This window comes from Octopus sinensis, linkage group LG6, assembly GCF_006345805.1.
Source record: "Octopus sinensis linkage group LG6, ASM634580v1, whole genome shotgun sequence".
NCBI lineage: Eukaryota > Metazoa > Mollusca > Cephalopoda > Octopoda > Octopodidae > Octopus > Octopus sinensis.
In genome coordinates, this window is record NC_043002.1 from 107,839,984 (window position 1) to 107,863,660 (window position 23,677).

The 23,677-nt window shown below is 42.2% G+C and overlaps 1 protein-coding gene across 2 annotated transcripts in view; it reads right to left on the reverse strand.

Moving 5' to 3' along the window:
• Nucleotides 1-23,677, reverse strand: part of LOC115213124 (mitochondrial import inner membrane translocase subunit TIM50) — a 59,870-nt gene that overhangs the window by 34,663 nt on the left and 1,530 nt on the right. For both annotated transcript variants that reach the window (XM_029782052.2, XM_029782054.2), the window contains exons 2-8: nt 23,647-23,677; nt 19,709-19,730; nt 15,997-16,055; nt 13,367-13,486; nt 9,906-10,013; nt 4,265-4,363; nt 1,778-1,934 (exon numbers count right to left, since the gene is read on the reverse strand). The exon at nt 23,647-23,677 is cut by the window's right edge and continues 1 nt beyond it. In XM_029782052.2, coding sequence (XP_029637912.1) covers nt 1,778-1,934; nt 4,265-4,363; nt 9,906-10,013; nt 13,367-13,486; nt 15,997-16,055; nt 19,709-19,730; nt 23,647-23,677 — 596 coding nt within the window. The remainder of the gene's footprint in view (nt 1-1,777; nt 1,935-4,264; nt 4,364-9,905; nt 10,014-13,366; nt 13,487-15,996; nt 16,056-19,708; nt 19,731-23,646) is intronic.

Consider the following 23,677-nt stretch of genomic DNA (forward strand, 5'->3'; position numbering starts at 1 on the left):
AGTGGTGTTTTATATGTGCCACCTGCACAGGAGCCAGTCTGGCAGCACTGGCGACGACCTCGCTCAAATGTTTTTCATGTGCCACCGGCACAAGTGCCTGTAAGGCAATGCTGGTAACGATCATGCCTGAATGATGCTTTTTACGTGCCACCGGCATGGAAGCCAGTCAGCAAATCACACTCAGATGGTGCTCTTAGCTCTCCAGTGACACAGGTGCCAGTCATCGAATTTGCGAACTTGATTTGATTTCGATTTCACTTGCCTTAGCAGGTCTTTGAAAGCAGAGTTTAGTGTCCAATGAAGGAAAGGTACACATAAGTGGGCTGGTTACACCCCTGGTATAGGCCACTTGGCTTGCCAGGTCTCCTCACGCACTGCATATTTCCAAAGATCCCGGTCACTAGTCATTGCCTTGGTGAGGCCTAATGTTCAAAGGTCATGCTTTATCACCTCATCCTAAGTCTTCCTGGGTCTACCTCTTCCACAGATTCCCTCAACCGCTAGGGTGTGGCACTTTTTCACACAGCTATCCTCATCCATTCTCATTACATGACCATACCAGCGCAGTCGTCTCTCTTGCACACCACATCTGATGCTTCTGCGGTCCAACTTTTCTCTCAAGGTACTTACACTCCGTCGAGTATGCACACTGACATTACACATTCAGCGGAGCATACTGGCTTCATTCCTTGTGAGCTTACACATTTCAAATTCTGCTGAGATCAACTTTGCCTTTCATCGTTTTGGGGTCGATGTAATCGACTTAATCCCTTTGTCAGTCCTTAGTTGTCCCCTCTATGTTTAGCCCCCTGTGGGCAATAAAGAAATAAAAAAATAAATAATCTGGTCACTCAATGCCTTACATGAAAAACACCAATAAGCTAGCATCAGGAGGGGCATCCAGCTAGAAGAGAATGCTTCCAATAATTTATTCATTCAATCCTTACAAGAATGGACAGAAAACAGAAGAATATTCTGAAAAAAGTTTAGATCTGCGGAAGACTTTTTTCCTCTCATTTGTGACTATAAAGCATAGGAGGAGAATTCCTGAAACAAGGTAGATCTACTCTTTAGTCTTGTTACAGAAAAACTCCCTACTGCCAGTGGCACAACGAAATGGATCCAGCCCCAACTATAAAACAGGGGCTAATGGGAAGGGAATTTAGCTACATTATTTACATTTAGTATATCAGCCAAAACGTTGTGTCGACAACAAACAAGATGAGGACAAATATCCGTCATCATCATCATCGTTTAACATCCATTTTCCATGCTAGCATGGGTTGGACGGTTCAACTGGGGTCTGGGAAGCCAGAAGGCTGTGCCAGGCCCAGTCTGATCTGGCAATGTTTCTACAGCTGGATGCCCTTCCTAACGCCAACCACTCCGTGAGTGTAGTGGGTGCCTTTTACGTGCCACCTGCACAGGTGCCAGACGAGGCTGGCAAACAGCCACGATCGGATGGTGCTTTTTACGTGTCACTGGCACGGGGGCCAGATGAGGCTGGCAACGGCCACAATCGGATGGTGCTTTTTGTACATAACTCCTCGTCTCTTAAATATAGAACTGGGAATTTAGCTGTTAAAAACATGACACACACATGTGAGAAAAACTGGTGACTTTTTCTCTGTTTACTGCATTTCCCAGATGAAAAAACACTGCATTCAGTTGCTAGATGCATTGAAGTGTGTCTAACCCAGGAATAGGAAAAGGCATGATGAAGATGAAGATATACCCTTTGGGTTTAATGAAAGGAATTAATAATCCCATGACTTACTTCTTAAGAAGTTTGCCAAGTCTATGAGTGTTCGGTCATTATCATCTCCTGTCCACCGTTTTAGTAGAAATCTGTTCTGGCTTTGAAGTTTGGTTGCCTCTTCATTCCAGTCTACAATGATTACTTTGGAAAGGTCTCGATTTAAACAAGAAAGATCCTGCAAAAATAAATATGGAAACACTTTTATGATATTTATTATTAAATACAACAAAGTTCCATAACAATGCACTATAAAAGCAGGGATAGAAAATGTCTTCTTAATCTGAAATATCCACAGTCAACTTTGTGTGTGTGTGTGTGTCATCATTTAGCATCCATTTTCCTTGCTGCTATGGGTCAGACAGTTTGACTAGAACTGGTAAACCAGGGATCTGTACCAGGCTCCAGTCTGATTTTACCTTGGTTTCTAGGGCTGGATGCCTTTCCTAATGTCAATCACACAGGGTGTAGTGGGCACCTTTTACATGTCACTGTAACTGCCCATAACTATGATTTCAATTGGCCTGACAAGACTTCTCAAGCACAGCAGACTGTTAAGGTCTCAATTATTTGTCATCACCCCTTTGAAACCCAACATCCGAAGATCATGCTTCACCACCTCATCCCATGTCTTCCTGGGTCTACTTCTTCCACAGGTTCCCTCCACAGAGACTGGCACTTCTTTATACAGCTGTCCTCATCCATATGCATCACATACCCATTCTAGCGCAGTCATCTCTTTTGCACACACCACATCTGATGCCTCTTATGTCCAATTTTACTCTCAAGCTACGCTGCCATACATGCACATCCAGTGAAGCACACTGGCTTCATTTCTTTCAAGTCTTCGCATGTACTCAGTGGCCGCAGCCCACGTTTCACTGTCATGTAACATGGCTGTTTGCACACAGGCATCTGCCCTTCACTCTGAAGGAGAGGCCCTTTGTTACCAACAAAGGTAGAAGCTCTCTGAACTTTGCCCACCCCATTCTTAATCTAGCTGCTACACTCTCAGAGCATCCACCTCCACTGCTGACTTGGTCACCAAGGTAACAGACACTATCAACTACTTCTAAGTGTCCCCACTGGCATTTGACAGATTACTTTCTCTGCACATTCCCTGCGTTTATCGCACCTGTACATTGGCCCCACACAAAGACCACTACTATTTTACTTGTTTCAGTCACTTGACTGTGGCCATGCTGGAGCACCGCCTTTAGTCAACCAAACCAACCCCAGGACTTATTCTTTGTAAGCCCAGTACTTATTCTATCAGTCTTTTTTGCCGAACCGCTAAGTTACAGGGATGTAAAAACACCAGCATCGGTTTCCAAGCGATGTTGGAGGGACAAACACAGACACACACACATACATATATATATATATGACAGGCTTCTTTGAGTTTCCATCTACCAAATCCACTCACAAGGCTTTGGTGCCACGTGGAACCCGGAACCACATAGTTGGGAATCAAGCTTCTTACCACACAGCCACTCCTGTGCCTATATGCTTAAGATTTAATTACAGAACATTAGATACTCGCCAATACTAAACCAAATTGGGTGATTTACTTTCAGGTCTACCCTATCAAGCAGTGCAAGTGTTTTTAGCCATTGCTATGACATGAAGGGTCATTGATTACACAGCACTGCAATGACTAGGGACTCAGACTGTACAGCTGAGTAAGTCACAAGCTACTTTGTATTTACACAAAATGGAGGCGCAATGGCCCAGTGGTTAGGGTAGCGGACTCGCGGTCGTAGGATCGCGGTTTCGAGTGTTTATTGAGCGAAAACACCTAAAGCTCCACGAGGCTCCGGCAGGGGGTGGTGGCGATCCCTGCTGTACTCTTTCGTCACAACTTTCTCTCACTCTTTCTTCTGTCGGCCTGCTCGCTTAGCCAACGGGGTGGCGTCATTTGAAGGCTAAAACAATGTGAAGCGCATTGTGACCAGCGATGTGTAGCAACATCTGATAGCCTGGTCGGTCATGGTGACGGTGACAATGTCAAATGGATCTTAGAACTGATTTTCAAGTTTCTTCCAAGATTCATACAAGACTAAACAAAATCAAATCATCAACATCATCATCGTTTAACGTCTGCTTTCCATGCTGGCATGGGTTGGACGGTTTGACTGAGGGCTGGCGAACCAGATGGCTGCACCACGCTCCAATCTGATCTGGCAGAGATTCTACAGCTGGATGCCCTTCCTAATGCCAACCACTCCGAGAATGCACTAATAACAGCGCAATGGTAAACACCAACTGTCTCCACTTGCTGTATTCCAAAATACTCTGCCAACAAATTTAACCAATCCACATGAGCCAGTCAGGGCAGGAGGCTGGCATCGACCATGTTCAGATGGTGCTTTCTACGTGCCACCGGAATGGGGAGCCAGTCTGGCGACACTGGCATTGGCTACAACTACAATTTCTGTTTTTGATACAATGAAAACTATTTTTGTGAGGTGCTTCAAGCGTTGATCAAATGTTATGGAGAAAACTCACCTTAACATGATGGCCTTCCATATAACGAGTGGCATCTCTGTAGAGACGGTACATGATAAAACCATTGGGGTCTAGATTATTGACTATAGGGTCAGCATTCTGTAAAATACAAGAAATATAAAATTCAAAGAGATGAGAAAAAAGGATATTGATAAATTTAGAGATGAAATCATTCACATATGACAAGTTAGAGGCAAGATATACAATATTACATATTTCCTGATTGGCACTCATTGGCTCCCGTGCCGGTGGCACGTAAAAAGCACCATTCGAGTGTGATTGTTGCCAGTATTGCCTTACCTGCACATAAAAAACAGCATTCAAGCGTGGTCAATGCCAGTGCCGCCGGACTGGCTCCCGTGCAGGTGACATGTAAAAAACACCTTTTGAGCGTGGTCGTTGCCAGAGCCGCCTGACTGGCCCTCATGCCAGTGGCACATAAAAGCACCCACTAAACTCTCGGAGTGGCATCCAGCTGGAGAAATTTTGCCAGATCAGATTGGAGCCTGGTGCAGCCTTCTGGCTCGCCAGTCCTCAGTCAAACCATCCAACCAATGCCAACATGGAAAGTGGACGTTGAACGACGATGATGATAATGATCATCATCAACGTCCGATTTCCATGCTGGTATGGATAGGATGGTTTTAAAGAGCTGGCATGGTTGGAGAGCTGCACCAGACTCATTTGTCTGTTTTGGCATGGTTTCTATGGCTGGGTGCCCTTCCTGGTGCCAACCGCTTTACAGAGTGTACTGACGGATTTTTACATAGCACCAACAATGTGACTCTCACGTGACACCAGCACAAATGCCTTTTATGTGACACAAGCAGGAGTCAGCAAGTCGCTTGCAAGACAAAGACCTCAGCTGAGAAACTTTTAAAGGACAAAAAGTTCTTTTTTTTAACCCCCCCCCCTCCAATCTAGCGATACTGATGACGAGGTGTGTGAACTGGTTAGATAAATATATTTGCCAAACATCTCCAAAGTAGTAATCAGTATATTTATACAATAGAGTCAGTTTTCGAAACATTTCACACACGCAAACACACACGAAAGAAAAAAACAGAAAAAACGTACAAATCATGTTCTAAGGGAAATAACTCTTATATTCCTTGAAACTATTTTGCTAAATTCAAGAGATTTGTGGTCACATTATCATCATTTAGCGTCCGCTTTCCATGCTAGCACGGGTTGGACAGTTCGACCGGGGTCTGGGAAGCCAGGAGGCTGCATCAGGCCCAGTCTGATCTGGCAGTGATTCTACGGCTGGATGCCCTTCCTAACGCCAACCACTCCGCGAGTGTAGTGGGTGCTTTTTATGTGCCACCTGCACAGGTGCCACACGGAGCTGGCAAACGGCCACAGACGGATGGTGCTTTTTACGTGCCACCGGCACAGAGGCCAGGCAAGGCTGGCTATTTTTCCATGCTTAATGAGATGACCAATACATGTCCGGTAGATTTGCTGGTTCATCTCATTTCTTTCCATTCTTCCTATTCAATGCCCACCTTTCATTATCATCCAATAGTACGCTTCATAGTCAAACACCACAGAATATATTATCGCAAGCCTGGCTGTGTGCTTAAGGAATTTGCCTTCAGGCTCAGCCACGCTGCACTTCACCTGGAGCAAGCATCTTCTGCTATAGACCTGGGCTGACCTTGTGAGTGAATTCGATAGATGGAAACTGAAAGAAGCCCACCACGGAATTCGGGACATCATCATCATTTGATAACCGTTTTCAATGCTGGTGTTGATCGAAGTCGATCAACATCAATGGAAATTGCGGCTGTGATACCAGTGCCGGTGACAAGTAAGCGAACCATCCGATCGTGGCCATTGCCAGCACCACCCCGACTAGCCTCCATGCCAGTGACACATAAAAAGCACCATCCGTTCGTGGCCGTTGCCAGCCTCGCCTGGCCTCCGTGCCGGTGGCACGTAATAAGCTCCATCCGTTCGTGGCCGTTGCCAGCCTCGCCTGGCCCCCGTGCCAGTGGCACGTAAAAAGCACCATCCTTCCGTAGCCGGTGGCCAGCTCCGTCTGGCACCTGTGCGGGTGGCACGTAAAAAACACCCACTACACTCACGGAGTGGTTGACGTTAGGAAGGGCATCCAGCCGTAGAAACACTGCCAGATCAGACTGGGCCTGATGCAGCCTTCTGGCTTCCCAGACCCCAGTTGAACCGTCCAACCCATGCTAGCATGGAAAGCGGACGCTAAATGATGATGATGATGACAATGTGTGGGTTGGACAGTTTGACAGGAGCTGGCTACGAAGAAGAAGAAGACTGCACCAGGCATGGTTTCAACAACTGGATGCCATTCGTAACACCAACCCCTTTACAGAATGTGCTGGGAGCTTCTTACATGGTGCCAACACGGAACCTTTCAGTTATAATCTATACAGGAGCTGGCATTTTTACGTGCTGGTGGCATGTAAAAAACACCATCCGAGCGTGGTCGTTCGCCAGCCTCGTCTGGCACCTGTGTCGGTGGCACATAAAAAGCACCCACTACACTCACGGAGTGGTTGGCGTTAGGAAGGGCATCCAGCCGTAGAAACACTGCCAGATCAGACTGGGCCTGATGCAGCCTTCTGGCTTCACAGACCCCAGTTGAACCGTCCAACCCATGCTAACATGGAAAGCGGACGCTAAATGATAATGATGATGTGTGGGTTGGACAGTTTGACAGGAGCTAGCTACGAAGAAGAAGAAGACTGCACCAGGCATGGTTTCACCAACTGGATGCTGTCCGTAACACCAACCCCTTTACAGAATGTGCTGGGAGCTTCTTACATGGTGCCAACACGGAACCTTTCAGTTATAATGTATACAGGAATGCTCTATGCTTATGTACTAAGTTTACCGCTTCTGCTGAATCAACAAATTATTACCACACACATATTATATATATATTCTTTTACTTGTTTCAGTCACTTGACTGCGGCCATGCTGGAGCACCACCTTTAGTCGACCAAATCGACTCCAGGGCTTATTCTCTGTAAGCCTAGTACTTATTCTATCCGTCTCTTTTGCCGAACCGCTAAGTTACGGGGACGTGACTACTCCAGCATCAGTTGTCAAGTGAGGGGGGGGGGGCAAACACAGACACACACACAGGTATATACATATATACGACGGGCTTCTTTCAGTTTCAGTCTACCAAATCCACTCACAAAGCTTTGGTTGGCCCGAGACTATACTAGAATACACTTGCCCAAGGTGCCATGCAGTGGGACTGAACCCGGAACCATGTGGTTGGTAAGCAAGCTACTTACCACACAGCCACTCCTGCGATATATATACTCTTTTACTTGTTTGTCATTTGACTGCGGCCATGCTGGAGCACCGCCTTTAGTCGAGCAAATCGACCCCGGGACTTATTCTTTGTAAGCCTAGTACTTATTCTATCGGTCTCTTTTGCCGAACTGCTAAGTAACGGGGACGTAAACACACCAGCATCGGTTGTCAAGCAATGCTAGGGGACACACACAATCACACACACATACACATATATATATATATATATATATATATATATATATTATATATATATATATACATATATACGACAGGCTTCTTTCAGTTTCCGTCTACCAAATCCACTCACAAGGCATTGGTCAGCCCGGGGCTATAGCAGAAGACACTTGCCCAAGATGCCACGCAGTGGGACTGAACCCGCAACCATGTGGTTGGTTAGCAAGCTACTTACCACACAGCCACTCCTGCGATATATATATATATCTTGATGTTTGTTTCTTATGTCAAGTTATATATATGAAAACAATACAACATTTAATAGCAGGATTAAATAGAAGAAATCTTTATCAACATAATTACTTCAAAACTTCAGCTTGTTAGTCTTCATCAGACATGGGTGTGCAACTGATTATTAGCATAAATCAGTCCCAATGAAGAGCCAATTTTGGGGCTCCTCTGTTCTGCCCAGGAGAACTATGTAAAAATGGAAAGGAGTGAGAAGTAAACCCTGACGGACACTTTAACCTACACAAGAAATTGCTTACTAAACTTGTTGCTAACATTCTCTTTGCCTACAATACAAACTCTCACAAGCAGCCATCAGTTTAGTAATCAAGCACATCATCACACCAGTGGCAAATAATGTAAAAGAGAGTTCTCATGCTACTAAATATTCTCAGATCTTTCTCCACCAGTATTTTTTTTTTTTCTGGCTTTCACGTAAAAAGCACCCACTACACTCACGGAGTGGTTGGCGTTAGGAAGGGCATCCAGCCGTAGAAACACTGCCAGATCAGACTGGACCTGATGCAGCCTTCTGGCTTCACAGACTCCAGTTGAACCGTCCAACCCATGCTAGCATGGAAAGCGGACGCTAAATGATGATGATGATGATGATGATATATTTCCGTGTTTCTGTGGGTCAGACAGGTGATCAAGATGATATCTCTACATGTATTGTCGTCATGCCTTCATGTGCAACACCCCAACTACTATGGGTCTGACTAATAAGACTCTTCCTTAGCCTATACTATCTATGTTATTAATCAGCTAGTACTCCCTACATATAGTACAGGTTGTCATTGACTTACAACCACAATTGGTTCCGAATGACTGGTCGTAAGTCGGCCTGTAGGCATACATAGCTTTGTTTTATTTTTTACATTCTTAAGGTGTGCAGGTGGCACGTAAAAAGCACCCACTACACTCACGGAGTGGTTGGCGTTAGGAAGGGCATCCAGCCGTAGAAACACTGCCAAATCTGACTGGGCCTGATGAAGCCTTCCGGCTTCACAGACCCCAGTTAAACCGTCCAACCCATGCTAGCATGGAAAACGGACACTAAATGATGATGATGATGATGAAGGTACATTCTCAGGTAAAAGTCACACACAGCATTCTGTATTATACTATTATACAGGTGTTAGTCAAAAATTACAGGGTCTCAAGCAGTCATCTTATAAACAAATATAAAGCTGCTTCAAGGTGTTCGCAACAGGATAGTCACCCAAAACAGTGGCGATCGATAACCAAGCATAGGGGAAGAGTTTTTTTAGCAGACATCATCTGTAGACGGGGTTAATTTCTAAGAAATTAAACCTATTAGATTTCAACTGGACTATTTATTATTGCTGCCAGGAGCTGGCAAACCAATCGTTGTAAAATCAATCGACCATAAGTCAGATAGGTCACAAGTCAACGATGACCTGGACTTCAACCTATATCTTTATTACCCACAAGGGGCTAAACATAGAGGGGACAAACAAGGACAGACATAGGTATTAAGTCGATTACATCGACCCCAGTGCATAACTGGTACTTAATTTGTCGACTCCGAAAGGATGAAAGGCAAAGTCGACCTCGGCGGAATTTGAACTCAGAACGTAACGGCAGACGAAATACCGCTAAGCATTTTGCCCGGCGTGCTGCACACTCAAACCAATGAGGGAACCTCTATGCACTCACTTGACCTGAACAATAACAACAACCAGAATACATTGTTGATTCACCAATCATTCACTGCTCTTGGTACCAGACATATTCTCAATCCTTTGCACTTGTTCTGTCAATTAAACAGACTGACAGGACCATTCCTCTCTACCAGATTATTACTCAAACATTCTTCAACACCAAAATTATTAAATGTATTACTTACATATCCTTGTTCTGAAGTATAAATTACTATTTCAAATAAAGGCGGACCAACTTGTTTTAATAAATAATCTATACCAGGTCGCTTTTTAAATCTCCAGCCAGTGCCATACTGCAAGAATAAAAAGACAAGAATAAAAGACATCATGGAAAAAGAAATTCTAAGCAATCATTTGAGTTGGACTTGAGACCCACCCCACCCCTTCGGTCATGAATGACCATGGGACTGCACTTACAAAGTTACCCTCCGAGGTACAAGTCCGGGCAAGGTTGTTTATGGAAGACCAGCAGTCGCCCATGCATACCAGCCTCCTCTCTCCAAGCCACCGATGTTATCCAAGGGAAAGGCAAAGGGGCCGATACAGCTTGGCACCAATGACATTGCAACTCATTTCTATAGCTGAGTTAACTGGAGCAACGTGAAATAAAGTATCTTGCTCAAGAACACAACAAGCAGCCTGATCCAAATATATATATATGAGATATAAATGGAATTACTTTTACATAGAGAATTATACAACAACTACCCTCCATAGTAAGAATTATATCACAACGTACCAGTATAGTTAGTAAGGCTTGTATAAGAAGTACTCTTTATTGTAAGCGACAATTATATAGCACTAGCAGTATCGCCCGGCGTTGCTCGGGTTTGTAAGGGAAATAACTATATAAGCATTTTTAGAGATGTAAAGTATAATAGCCATCTCAATATGGTTAACCACAAATGGGGGGGGGGTTACTGTAGCTTTTTACGTTCTGAGATTTAATAATAAATTTTTAGAGAGTTACTTCCCTTATATATGCCAAAAATGCATTAAAAATGGGAAAAATTGATGGTAATTTTTTTTTTAAATCGTAGACTCATCGTAGACGCACGCTAATACCCAGAAGGGCTCGATATGACTCACGCCTATAAGATATCCGGTTTTGGTTAAACTCCACTGCAAAATGTGGGAGTAGTTAGGAATCTAAATCGTAGGAGACAGACACACAACTTGACTTTTATATATAAAGATTTACTCTGTATAGTAAGAACTGTATAGGAATTACTCTACTTCCATGTTTCGTTGAAGTGGGGAAACACGTGTAGAGATTCATGGTCACCATCTGCACTAGAAATCTGATATATCTATAAAGCACAGTTCTGTATTTAAGAGATGAGGAATTATTTACATTATTTACATTTGACGGATATTTCTCCTCATCTTGTAAATGTAAATCTATAAAACAGCATAAAAGTTTAGTTATGTTATTTTTAATGCCATCTGTATAAAAGATGGTGATCAGTGGGGTCAGCAGAATGCTGCTTGGATACAGAGCTTGGCTTGATCAACCTTAGTTGGGTAGCCCCGATAGGGATGTTAGTCAAAAGACTTGAAACAACCACTGGCCTCAGGCTACCACAACATCAGCCTGTCCTCTGGATTAAGAGATCATGCTAACTGCACTGGATCTAGATTATTCGATGCAGAATATTTAGTTAACCACAATACTCTCAAGAAGATTTTCATGGAAAAATAAATAACATTGAAGTAATATTAGACATTGGCGCAGGAGTGGCTGTGTGGTAAGTAGCTTGCTAACCAACCACATGGTTCCGGGTTCAGTCCCACTGCGTGGCATCTTGGGCAAGTGTCTTCTGCTATAGCCCCGGGCCGACCAATGCCTTGTGAGTGGATTTGGTAGACGGAAACTGAAAGAAGCCTGTCGTATATATGTATATATATATATATGTTTGTGTGTCTGTGTTTGTCCCCCTAGCATTGCTTGACAACCGATGCTGGTGTGTTTATGTCCCCCGTTACTTAGTGGTTCGGCAAAAGAGACCAATAGAATAAGTACTGGGCTTACAAAGAATAAGTCCCGGGGTCGATTTGCTCGACTAAAGGCGGTGCTCCAGCATGGCTGCAGTCAAATGACTGAAACAAGTAAAAGAGTATTGACTGTCTTTTTTCTTTACTACACTAATACTTTTAGTTAGTTTATTAACACAGAAAGCATTTAACACTAATTTAGCAACTGTTCTGTATGGGATGCCAACTCTGAACTGTTTACTCCCTAACCGCTTCTTCTATTTACCAATATCAAGCAGAGAACATTTAGTGATTCCCCCATCACTATTTAGTAAGTAGAATATAAACTGCTTTGCTTATGAAGTGGTAAGACCAAAACATGTCAGAGGTTATCTCCCATGTGTCCCAAAATTATGAAATTTGTCCTTAACCAATATCTGTTTCTCTTCACCAAATAATTATTTCCAGTTAGTTTTTTTTGTTTTTCCTTATTTAGTTTTGATAGAGACAGCATTTCTGAATTACTGACGTTCCTTACTAATGTTTATTGACAATGAAGAACACTGGTCAACAGCACTCTTGAAACTTTCGTCATTGCCTACAGTGAGGAGAGAAATTCTTTGAGTGGTGACGTATTTAGCTTATGTAAAGAAAGAAAATTATGCTTATCCATAACAACCTGCAAGCATTGTCTGGAGAGGGAAACTGATCTACTACACATGCCCTTATCAAAAAACAGGATGAGGACATTTGAGAGGCAAAATGTCTCAGTAACACAGGTACAATACAGTGTTAGCAACAGACAGCAATAGTGCTAGCAACAGACAATTACGTGGTGTTAGTAACAATACAATGCTATCACCTGACAACGATAGTGTTAGCAGCAGAAAAATGGTAGCAACAGGGGAGGTGGGGTGGAGCAGAATTAGCAACATGCAACAATGCAGTGCTAGCAATAGGCAGTAGTATAGTGTGAGCAACAGAGAAATGCAGCATTAGTGACGGCAATGCAATACTGTACAATACAGTGTCAGCAACAGGCACTGTGCAGTGTCAGCAACAGGTAGTATTTGGTGTTAGCAACAGGTGCTGCCTGGCATTAGCAAAAGGTCTTCCTGGTGTTAGCAACAGGCTTGTCCAGTGCTAACAATAGGCCTGATCCAGCATTGCAACAGGTACTGTCCGGCGTTAGCAACAGGTACCGGTTGGCTCTAGCAACAGGCACTTCCTGGCATTAGCAGCAGGCAGTGCAGTGCCCCATGTTAGCAGCAAGCGCTGCTTATCAATAGCAACAAACACTACTTGGCATTAACAGCAGGCACTATTCAGCATTAACAACAAGCACTGCTCAGTGTTAGCAACAGGCACTCTGCAGCATTTGCAACAGAAACGTGCAATGTTAGCAACAGGCACAATGAGGTGTTAACAACAGAATACATACTGTCAACTTGTCTTATACTCTAATAAATTTGAATATGAGAAGGGGTATTTGTGATTATTTTATCATCAAGTCTATAACTGGTATCTATTTAATCAACCGTGAAGGGCTGAAACGCACAGTAAGCCCTCAATGAAATGCAAACTTTAAAATAGTAAAGTAGATTGATCTATTTTAACACCAGTTTCTTTGTTACAACAATGAACAACATGTAATAATAAAAACAATACTTACCGTCCAGTCAGGGTGTACCAGGACACCAGTCATTTCTAAAACTAAAGTATAAGGTGGCTGAGCATAGGGATATTGCAAAGGGTCAGGCAGTAATTTTTCTCGAGAAGGATCTTTTAGCATCTGAATAAAGAAAATAAATTCTTTTTAGAAATCATGAAAATAATTATAAAAAAGGAAGATGATTTTCTACTCCAGAGGTGAGGACTTGTTACTGGATAAAAGTTGAACCTGGCTGTTATAAGAATCATTATTTTGGAAGTAAACGATAATAATAATTCTCATTAAGACAGAAGTAATAGACCAAGTGGAAGACTGAACAAAAATGTTTACGAGAAAGCAGACCAGCATGGAAAAAGGGGTATTAGATGATGATGATGCTGTAATTGAAGATATTCTCAGCCAAGAACCACATAATTTAACAAACCTAACATAAAAGTAAAGTATACTAGCCATATCACTATGGCTAACCACTAAGGGTGGGTGTTACTGTAGCTTTTAGCCCCAGGAGATCATCGTCTCCAGCTGGCTTTAGGCACACTTTCTGTGCCCTTATGGTATTTGCAAAGGGAGGTCATCCCTCTCTCGTAGACCTAAGCGATACGCACAGACTGCAGTTTCAAGGTAATTTGCCTCTTGTCAACATACGGTAATCACCGGTTTACGACGAAAGGAAGACCTGTTTGCAAATACTTATAGGTTTTTCTAGTGACTTCCGTCACTGCGTTCAGAGATTTATTATTGCTAACACAAAAGTAGTTTTCAGTATATTAAAACATCAAGAGTTTATCATTTTCACATTCTAACATTGTCCTTCATCGTCATCATTTAATGTCTGCCTTCCATGCTGGCATAGGTCACGATGGTTTGACAGAGAACCAACAAGCTGCAGGGCTGCGTCAGGCTCCAATGTCATCTTTGGTAGGGTTCCTATGGCTTGATGTCCTTCCTAATGCTAATCACATTACAGAATGTACTGGATACTTTTTTCATGCCGCCAACACTAGTGAGGTTGCCATGTAACTTGCAAGACAGAAAAAGAACATGAAAAAAGGAATTTCTACTTCAGTGGACCATCCAGCTGGTGTTGTTTAGCCCCTGGTTTGTCCTAACTGAAGGAACAAACTTTTGATCAAAGCCATTCCAGTTATGATTATCCTAGCATAGTGTATCAAGAACTACATTATCCAATGTTCTTCTAAGAATTGGTTGCTTTTTCAAGGAAAACACGTAGAGGTTTCCTTGTTGACAAATAAACCACTGTTTCTCAAGTATGATCAGGTTTTTATGCCACTAGGGATGTGTATTGCTGAACTAAATACTTTCATAACTGACTGCAACATCAAACAGCTTAAATATAAACATTCACAAGTTAGCATTGGACTCGCATCTTTTGAAGCATTTTGATTTGCTCATTAATGGAAATAAGATGGAAGGGAGATAGAAATCCTAGATTCCTTTCACTGTGAGCAATTTGCAGCACAATATTTGGAGACCAAATAAGAATTGGTAAAACATGGCACCATAAATGACAGAGAGGCAGGAATGACAAGATACTGGCAAGAAATATTATCGTCATCATTTAGCCTCTACATTCCATGCTGGCATGGGTTGGACGGTTTCACTGGAGCTGGTAAGCCAGAGAGCTGCACCAAGCTCCAGCCTGATATGGTATGGTTTCTACAACTGGATGCCCTTCCTAACATCAACCATTCCAAGAGTGTAAACAGTTCTTTTTTACATGCCACCAGTACAGGTGCCAGTTGTGTGAAACCAGCATCAGTCACAACATATATATTTGTGTGTGTGTGTAGATATATAAACTAAGTAGACATTGAATCCATTGTCAGTCAGACATACTCGGACAAGTCTTCTTGATTGTTTCTTAATACCCTATCATCATCATCATTTAACATCCGCTTTTCCTTGCTGGCATGGCTCAGACAGAATTCTCTGAGGCAGATTTTCTACAGCTGGCTGCCCTCCCTGTCACCAACCTTCACATATTTTTCCATGACTAGACATACTTTCATGGGGGATTGGAAATAAACAACATTTCTTCTAAGTCAGTCATGTGTGTTTACAACCATTATGCAATGTGAAGACAAGGGTACACACAAATATAGATATACAAACACACACACAACAGCCTTCTTTCAGTTTTTATCTACCAAATCTACTCACAAGGCTTTGGTCGGCCCAAGGCTATAGTAGAAGGCACTTGCCCAAGGTGCCATGCAGTGGGACTGAACCCAGAACCATGTGGTTGGGAAGCAACTTTCGAAACCCCACAGTCATAGCTGCACCTATGAAAACACTATTCTAATCACATACCCTCAGCAGTAAAACTAAACAGAAATATTTAATTTTAAACAAACGTCTAAGATGTTGTATCTCTCATCATGGTATCACTCAGAGTCAAACAGATTATTCACTTGATGGCTGACACTAGCAGATGACACACCCTGCCAAACATACCCAGTAAAGAAGCCTTCACACAATTGCTTGACTTGCTAGAAGTGGCAGCCAAATTCCCTTCAAATTTTACTGTGTTGTCTTAAGAATAACAGCTCAATAAGAGCAGAGATGGATCTACATAACAACAACAATAAACCTTAAGCAGCTGATCTTACCTGTTTGTATTGACGAAATTCCTTTAATGCTCTCTTTAAATAAGCTTGGACAAACCATACTGAAAAATGTATTACATGACAATCATTAACAAATTACACAAAACAATCATTAGTTAATTAGATAAAAAACCAAGGTACATCACATTGCAATAATTAGCTAATTAGATGTCAACCAAATATCTAACAAAAGCTGGACAACATGTTGTCCATACAGATACGAGACACTGGACAACTGTGTTTATAAATTCTTAGGCTGCTGTACAGGACACAATATGATGGGAACGTCTATCTTTGATGGCCATGTTTTACAAAATTTAATCTTAAACTTCTATTTTTGCCAACACAAACCATCAGACTGGTATTTTTCCTGTTATCCCTGATAATACCAGTCATATTAGGGGTCACATACTCTTTACTCTCTTTTACTTGTTTCAGTCATTTGACTGCGGCCATGCTGGAGCACCGCCTTTAGTCGAGCAAATCGACCCCGGGACTTATTCTTTGTAAGCCCAGTACTTATTCTATCGGTCTCTTTGGCCGAACCGCTAAGTGACGGGAACGTAAACACACTAGCATCGGTTGTCAAGCAATGCTAGGGGGACAGACACACAAACACACACATATATATATAGATATATATATATATATATATACGACAGGCTTCTTTCAGTTTCTGTCTACCAAATCCACTCACAAGGCATTGGTCGGCCCGGGGCTATAGCAGAAGACACTTGCCCAAGATGCCACGCAGTGGGACTGAACCCGCAACCATGTGGTTGGTTAGCAAGCTACTTACCACACAGCCACTCCTGCGCCTATATTCAAGATGGATATGAAACTGATGTGTATCTGGGTTCATTTGGGAAGGGGTGACAGAGGGTGCTACATTTACATTACTTAATTTTTCTTTTTACTGAGTCTTCCTCTTTAAAGCAAATAGCCATTAGTAAATCTCATGATACAAGCCACAAAAATTCAAAATTTCATAACTCTTCAGCAAGTGTTGTTGTTTGCAATACTGCTACAATGGACGGACACTTATAACTAGCTCCCAGTGAAAATACCTTAACAGCAACCCATTTTGGAGAAGAGCAAAACAGAAATGATAACTGCAAAATATTCCATTACCAAATGGCCTTCCACTGGCACGAGGGCCAGTCAGGTGGTGCTGGTAGCAGCCATGCTCAATTGGCACAGGCAATGACGACCTACACCATCCGATCGTGGCCTCCATGCCGGTGGCACATAAAAAATACCATCCGAGCATGGCCGTTCGCCAGCCTCGTCTGGCACCTGTGTCGGTGGCACATAAAAAGCACCCACTACACTCACGGAGTGGTTGGCATTAGGAAGGGCATCCAGCTGTAGAAACACTGCCAGATCTGACTGGCCTGGTGCAGCCTTCGAGCTTCCCAGACCCCAGTTGAACCGTCCAACCCATGCTAGCATGGAAAGCGGACGTTAAACGATGATGATGATGATTTCATGAAATTCATTTTTGTATAATCTTTACTATTCTTGCTGCTTGCCTCCACCTCACTCCCCCTCTTTTGCATCTCCTCTATCTCTCCCAACTGATGGCCCCTTGTTCATCCACCCTTCAACCCTATCCCTCCTGGTAGTCTGCCACCCCATACAGTTTTGCAAGCCAATTCTTGTGCTTTGTGGGACCATATACCTCACCACACAGACATATATATAGACATATATATAGGCACAAGCGTGGCTGTGTGGTAAGAAGCTTGCTCCCCAACCACATGGTTCTGGGTTCAGTCCCACTGTGTGGCATCTTGGGCAAGTGTCTTCTACTATAGCCTTGGGCCAAACAAAGCTTTGTAAGTGGATTTGGTAAATGGAAACTGAAAGAAGCCCATTATATTTATGTATATATCAATGTATGTGGGGTTTTTTTGTGCCTTTGTTTGCCCCCCCCCCCACCACTACTTGACAAATGGTGCTGGTGTGTTTACATCCCCCTAACTTAGTGGTTCAGCAAAAAGTGACTGATACAATAAGTACCAGCTTAAAATTTGCTCAACTGAAACCCTTCAAAGTGGTGCCCCAGCATGATGGCAGGCAAATGACTGAAACAATATACACACACACACACATAGGCAATGGACTTGCTTTAGTTTTCCAACTATCAAATCCACTCACAAGGTTTTGGTTAACCCAGGGCTATACTAGGAGACACTTACTCAAAGTGCCACGCAGTGGGACTGAACCCAAAATCACATGACTGGGAAGAAAGCTTATTAACCACAGCGTCGCACCTGTGCCTTTTCTGGCCTGTGTACTGAATATCATCAACAGAGCAGACAGAATCAGTGATTAATCCTAAAGCTTTAATCCCTTCTTATTGCTGCTGAACTGGTCACAGAACAACTGCTGTTCATGTTTCCATTAAAAATCAATTTGGTCCAACTGATGCCAGTATGGAACGAGGATGATGAGGATTATGATAATGATGATGATCATCATCATTATGGCTTAAATATAAACATGCACAAGTTAGCATTGGACTCACATCTTTTGAAGCATTTTGATTTGCTCTTTAATGGACAGATGGGAAGAATAAGATGGAAGGGAGATAGAAATCCTAGATTCCTTTCACTGTAAGCAGTTTGCAGCACAATATTTGGAGACCAAATAAGAATTGGTAAAACACGGCACCATAAATGACAGAGAGGCAGGAATGACAAGATACTGGCAAGAAATATTATCATCATCATTTAGCCTCTACTTTCCATGCTGGCATGGGTTGGACGGTTTCACTGGAGCTGGTAAGCCAGAGAGCTGCACCAAGCTCCACTCTGATATGGTATGGTTTCTACAACTGGATGCCCTTCCTAACATCAACCATTCCAAGAGTGTAATTGGTTCTTTTTTATATGCCACCAGTACAGGTGCCAGCTGTGTGAAACCAACATCAGTCACAATATATATGTTTGTGTGTGTGTGTGTAGATATATAAACAACTAAGTCTCCTCAACATTGTTCTAGCCTCATTTGTGATCCCCCCACTTTTTTTCTGTAATAAAATATAGCCTCCTCACCATCATTGTTAAATGATGATGATGACGAGGAGGAGGCTATCTTTCATTACAGAAAAAAAAATGTTTCAATGAATTTTGAAAACACCAACACAATAGTCCTCAATTTTCTGTTCATCCTACATGTCACTCCATTAACCCTTTTGTTACTGTATTTATTTTGAGATGCTCTGTGTTTCTTTGAATTAATTTTAAATATAACAAAGAATATAGTAAAATAATTTAGTTATCATTCAGCTGGTGTTAGGAGCATAAATTGTGACTAAGGCTTGGTGGAAGATTTTAATTCAAAACTTATGAAAACAAAACATTTCTACTACAGAGCCAGAAGCGGTTTCAGCCGAGTTGGTATCAAAAGAGTTAAGAATTGTTTCTCTGTTATATATTTTAACCCTTTTGTTAAGATATTTCTGTTGAGATGCTCTGTGTTTCTTTCAATTAATTTTAAATATAACAAAGAATTTAGTAAAATAACTTAGTTATCATTAAGTTAGTGTTAGGAACATAAATTGTGACTAAGGTTTGATGGAAGATTTTAATTCAAAACTTATGAAAACAAGACATTTGTAGCAAGAGCCAGTTTCAGCCGGGCTGGTAACAAAAGGGTTAATAAATTAATAAATTCATTTAGACATGGACAAACAAAATCATCAACTTACAGTCAGAAAATTCATCTTTGAACTGGAAAAAAAAAATAAATGATAAGTTTCTTTGTTTTAATTATAAAAGCAAAGTTGCATATAAAGAACAAGAATAGGGAAGGTAAAATACATTTTAATGTTTTAGCTCAATTTTATAATAGAATATACAGGAATTCATGAACCAGAATGCAAGTAGTTAGTCAGTGTATTTATAAATAACATAGGTGCAAACATGGCTGTATAGTAAGAAGGTTGCTTCCCAACCATATGGTTTTGGGTTCAGTCCACTGTGTGACACCTTGGGAAAGTGTCTTCTACTATAGCCTTGGGCCGGTCAAAGCCTTGTGAGTGGATTTGGTAGACGGAAACTGAAAGAAGCCCATCATTCATATATATATATATATATACACACTCTCGGAGTGGTTGGCGTTAGGAAGGGCATCCAGCTGTAGAAACACTGCCAGATCTGACTGGCCTGGTGCAGCCTTCGGGCTCCCCAGACCCCAGTTGAACCGTTCAACCCATGCTTGCATGGAAAGCGGACGTTAAACGATGATGATGATGATGATGATGATGATATAATTGTATGTGTGTCTGTACCCTCCACCATCGCTTGACAACCAATATTGGTGCATTTATGTCAATGTAACTTAGCAGTTCGGCAAAACAGACCGATATAATAAGCACTAGGCTTACAACGAATAAGTCCTGGGGTTCAATTTCTTTGACTAAAAGATGTGCTCCAGCATGGCCACAGTCAAATGACTGAAACAAGTAAATGTATAACAATGCAAGATGAATCACACAACAGAAGCTCTGTATTGTCCCTCGGATCATTACAAATGGTAGTCAATTCTCCCTCAAAACATACTCTACAAACTCAGAGAAAGATAAAACATATACAACGTGATCAGGGTAAATTTGACAGTTGTTATTTCTCCTTTTTTCAGTAACAGCTTGATGAACACGCATTGGTGAACAGGCATTGGTGAACACACATTGGTGAACAGTCGATGGCTTGAAATGTTCACCGAGACATACTTAAGAGCATAAGGAGTAAAGTTGCAGTTGAGAAGAATTAGCTGACATGGAGGACTGGAAGCCATCTGAATAGACGAAAAGAGTTACCTGTATCGTGATGATTCAGGCCAGGTGTTAAAATGCCAACATCATACCTGTTGCTCAATGCTGTGTGAACACTGTAAATCATCACTGTTTCATGTCTGCTTCCCATACTGGCATGAGTTGGTTTGATTGAGGACTGGCAAGCCAGGAGACTGCACCAGGTTCCAATCTGTTCCAGCAAGGTTTCTACAGCTGGATGCCCTTCCTAATACCAATTTCTTTATTACCCACAAGGGGCTAAACACAGAGGGGACAAACAAGGACAGACATAGGTATTAAGTCGATTACATCGACCCCAGTGCGTAACTGGTACTTAATTTATCGACCCCGAAAGGATGAAAGGCAAAGTCGACCTCGGTGGAATTTGAACTCACAACGTAACGCAGACGAAATACCGCTAAGCATTTCGCCCGGCATGCTAACGTTTCTGCCAGCTCGCTGCCTTATACTTAGTGGTTGCCCTTCCTAATACCAACCACTCTGAGAGTGTAGTGGGTGCTTTTTATGTGCCACTGGCATCAACCATGCTCAAATGGTGAAGGCTGTACGATATGACATGAACAGCTGCAACAGAGACTACAGGCTGTAGCGAGTAGGAAGGGACACAACAGGTGTCCTGACTGCATCTGCACATCAGAATTCATCCCTACATCTTTGAACAGAGCTTTAGGCTCAATTCAATGTGAAACTGCTGGAAGGCCATGTGTGAGGCAGCAGGATTCGGCCCCTTGCCATAACTCCCGAAAGAGTCAGAAGCGGTTGTTGGAGAATTTCTACGATTTCACCAGCCCCAATTATAACCCTAATTCCCCCAATTATAATCCTATGGATTACTAAGTGTGGGGCATGGTTGAGGAAGACACTAACCACTCTGCTTGAAACACCAAGGCTGAACTGGTGGCTAAAAATCAAGGAGGGGTTCAAAGATCTTCCCAATGATACAGAGAGAAATACTCGCATCAGGTTCTGAAGCTACTTGAAGGCCATGGATGGATGCTGAGGCTGGTTACTTTGAGTAAACTATTATCACCCAGCCATAGTTTTGTGGGTATTTTATCAAAATACTTGTATTTTTGGATGTTGTGTTTTCCTTTTAAGTAAACTGCTAAATCTAGTCTGAATCCCTTGTATGGCATAAAATAGTCCTGGGTGTGTTGTATCTGATAGTAAGATAGAGCTGCCTGACTGGCTCCTGTGCCAGTGACAAGTAAAAAGCGCCCACCACACTGTAGGAGTGGTTGTCATTAGGAAGGGCATCCAGCTGTAGAAACCTTGCCAGAACAGATTGGAGCCTGGATTGCCAGTCCTCAGTCAAACTGTTCAATCCATGCCAGCATGGAAAGTGGACGTTAAACGATGATGATGATGAATGGCAAGACTGGAATGTCTTTGAACAAAGGTCTACTTGACACGGGGCTAAACAACAAGAAAACACCACCTCAAAAGTTGTGGCGGTGATTTAATTCCAGGTTAACCTTCATTGAGCAAACCTATGATCAAAAGTATTCCAGCCATGACCATTCCATTTTTCCCCCTCAGTGTATCCAGGAATACAACCTCATGTGTCGGATCCTGTTTAAGATGGTGAGGTTTCGTTTGAGGAAGATTTAACAGCTTTTTCTAGCAGGTCAAATGACTACATTGGAGCTCTATTGTTAGCTTGCTTAGAAGAGATGACAAAATGTTTAGTGATGCTATCAACATCACTGATGTATACTCATCATTGTTTTAATGTTGACTTTCCCAAGCTCAGCTGGGTTGGTCACAATTCCCTGAGGCAGATTTTCAAGAGGGATTCCCTTCTTGTTGCCGACCTTCACTGGTTTCCAAGCAAGGTAATATTTCCCCTATCAGGTTTCCTTCAGTTTTCGTCTACCAAATCCACTCCTAAGATTTTCTGTGCCTTTTACAGGACCATAGAGAACACTTGCCCAAGGTGCCATTCAGTGGGACTGAGCTTGAAATATAAGGCTGGGGAACAAACTTTTTAACCATATGCCCAGGCCTATAATAGTAAAATAAGGCCAAGGTGGAATCCCTCAGCAGACCCACAAATATGACAGTGTTTCACATTTGGAATATAAGGAATTGGAAAACTCTAATCAATAGAGATTATCCAAGGAATCTGAAGACAAAACATCCTTCTCGGTCTTTCAATCATGCCATGTCCAAAGAGGCTGAGGAAACAAGTTATATAACAGTTGGCATTAATACATTCTTCGACACTGCCTTTCTGCCTTTTCTCAAATGTTACTCTCTGGTAAATTCTCTACCAATAAGCAATTCTATTGACTCAAAATTTATTATTATCATTATACAGTATTTAATATATCTTCAGGGTACTTTTTAAAGTTCTTTTCATGGTTTGGCCAGAAGGGCAGTCCCCATGATCTTTCACGGGGTCTCCAAGACTGATGGAGAGAAAGGGATAGGAGGTATTCTCAGCCCAGCGAAATGGCCTGAATGTTAATGCTTGCAACAGAATGGTCTATGATAAAGACATCCAAAGTCCATATGATGGTATAAACCGGTTAACGGATTAAGTGTACCTTTTATCGAACTATACACTGTAAGCCAAAGTATAAACAGAAACAAATTGTCATCAAAAACTGATTGTTAAATGTTGGAGTTAGTGATGAGATCGTGTGTTGTAATGGAAACATTTGCATCGAAGTAGAATCATGAACCATTAAAAGTATCGTCGCATATCTGACTTGGTCACTTACACTATTGAACTGTAGTTAAGACAAAATTATAACAGTGTGTGTGTATTAAATCAATATCATGACTCTACCACGATGTAATTGTTTGTTAGATGTATGGACACTTACTTCGTTCCCTTCTGGATCCACTGCAGGGGCT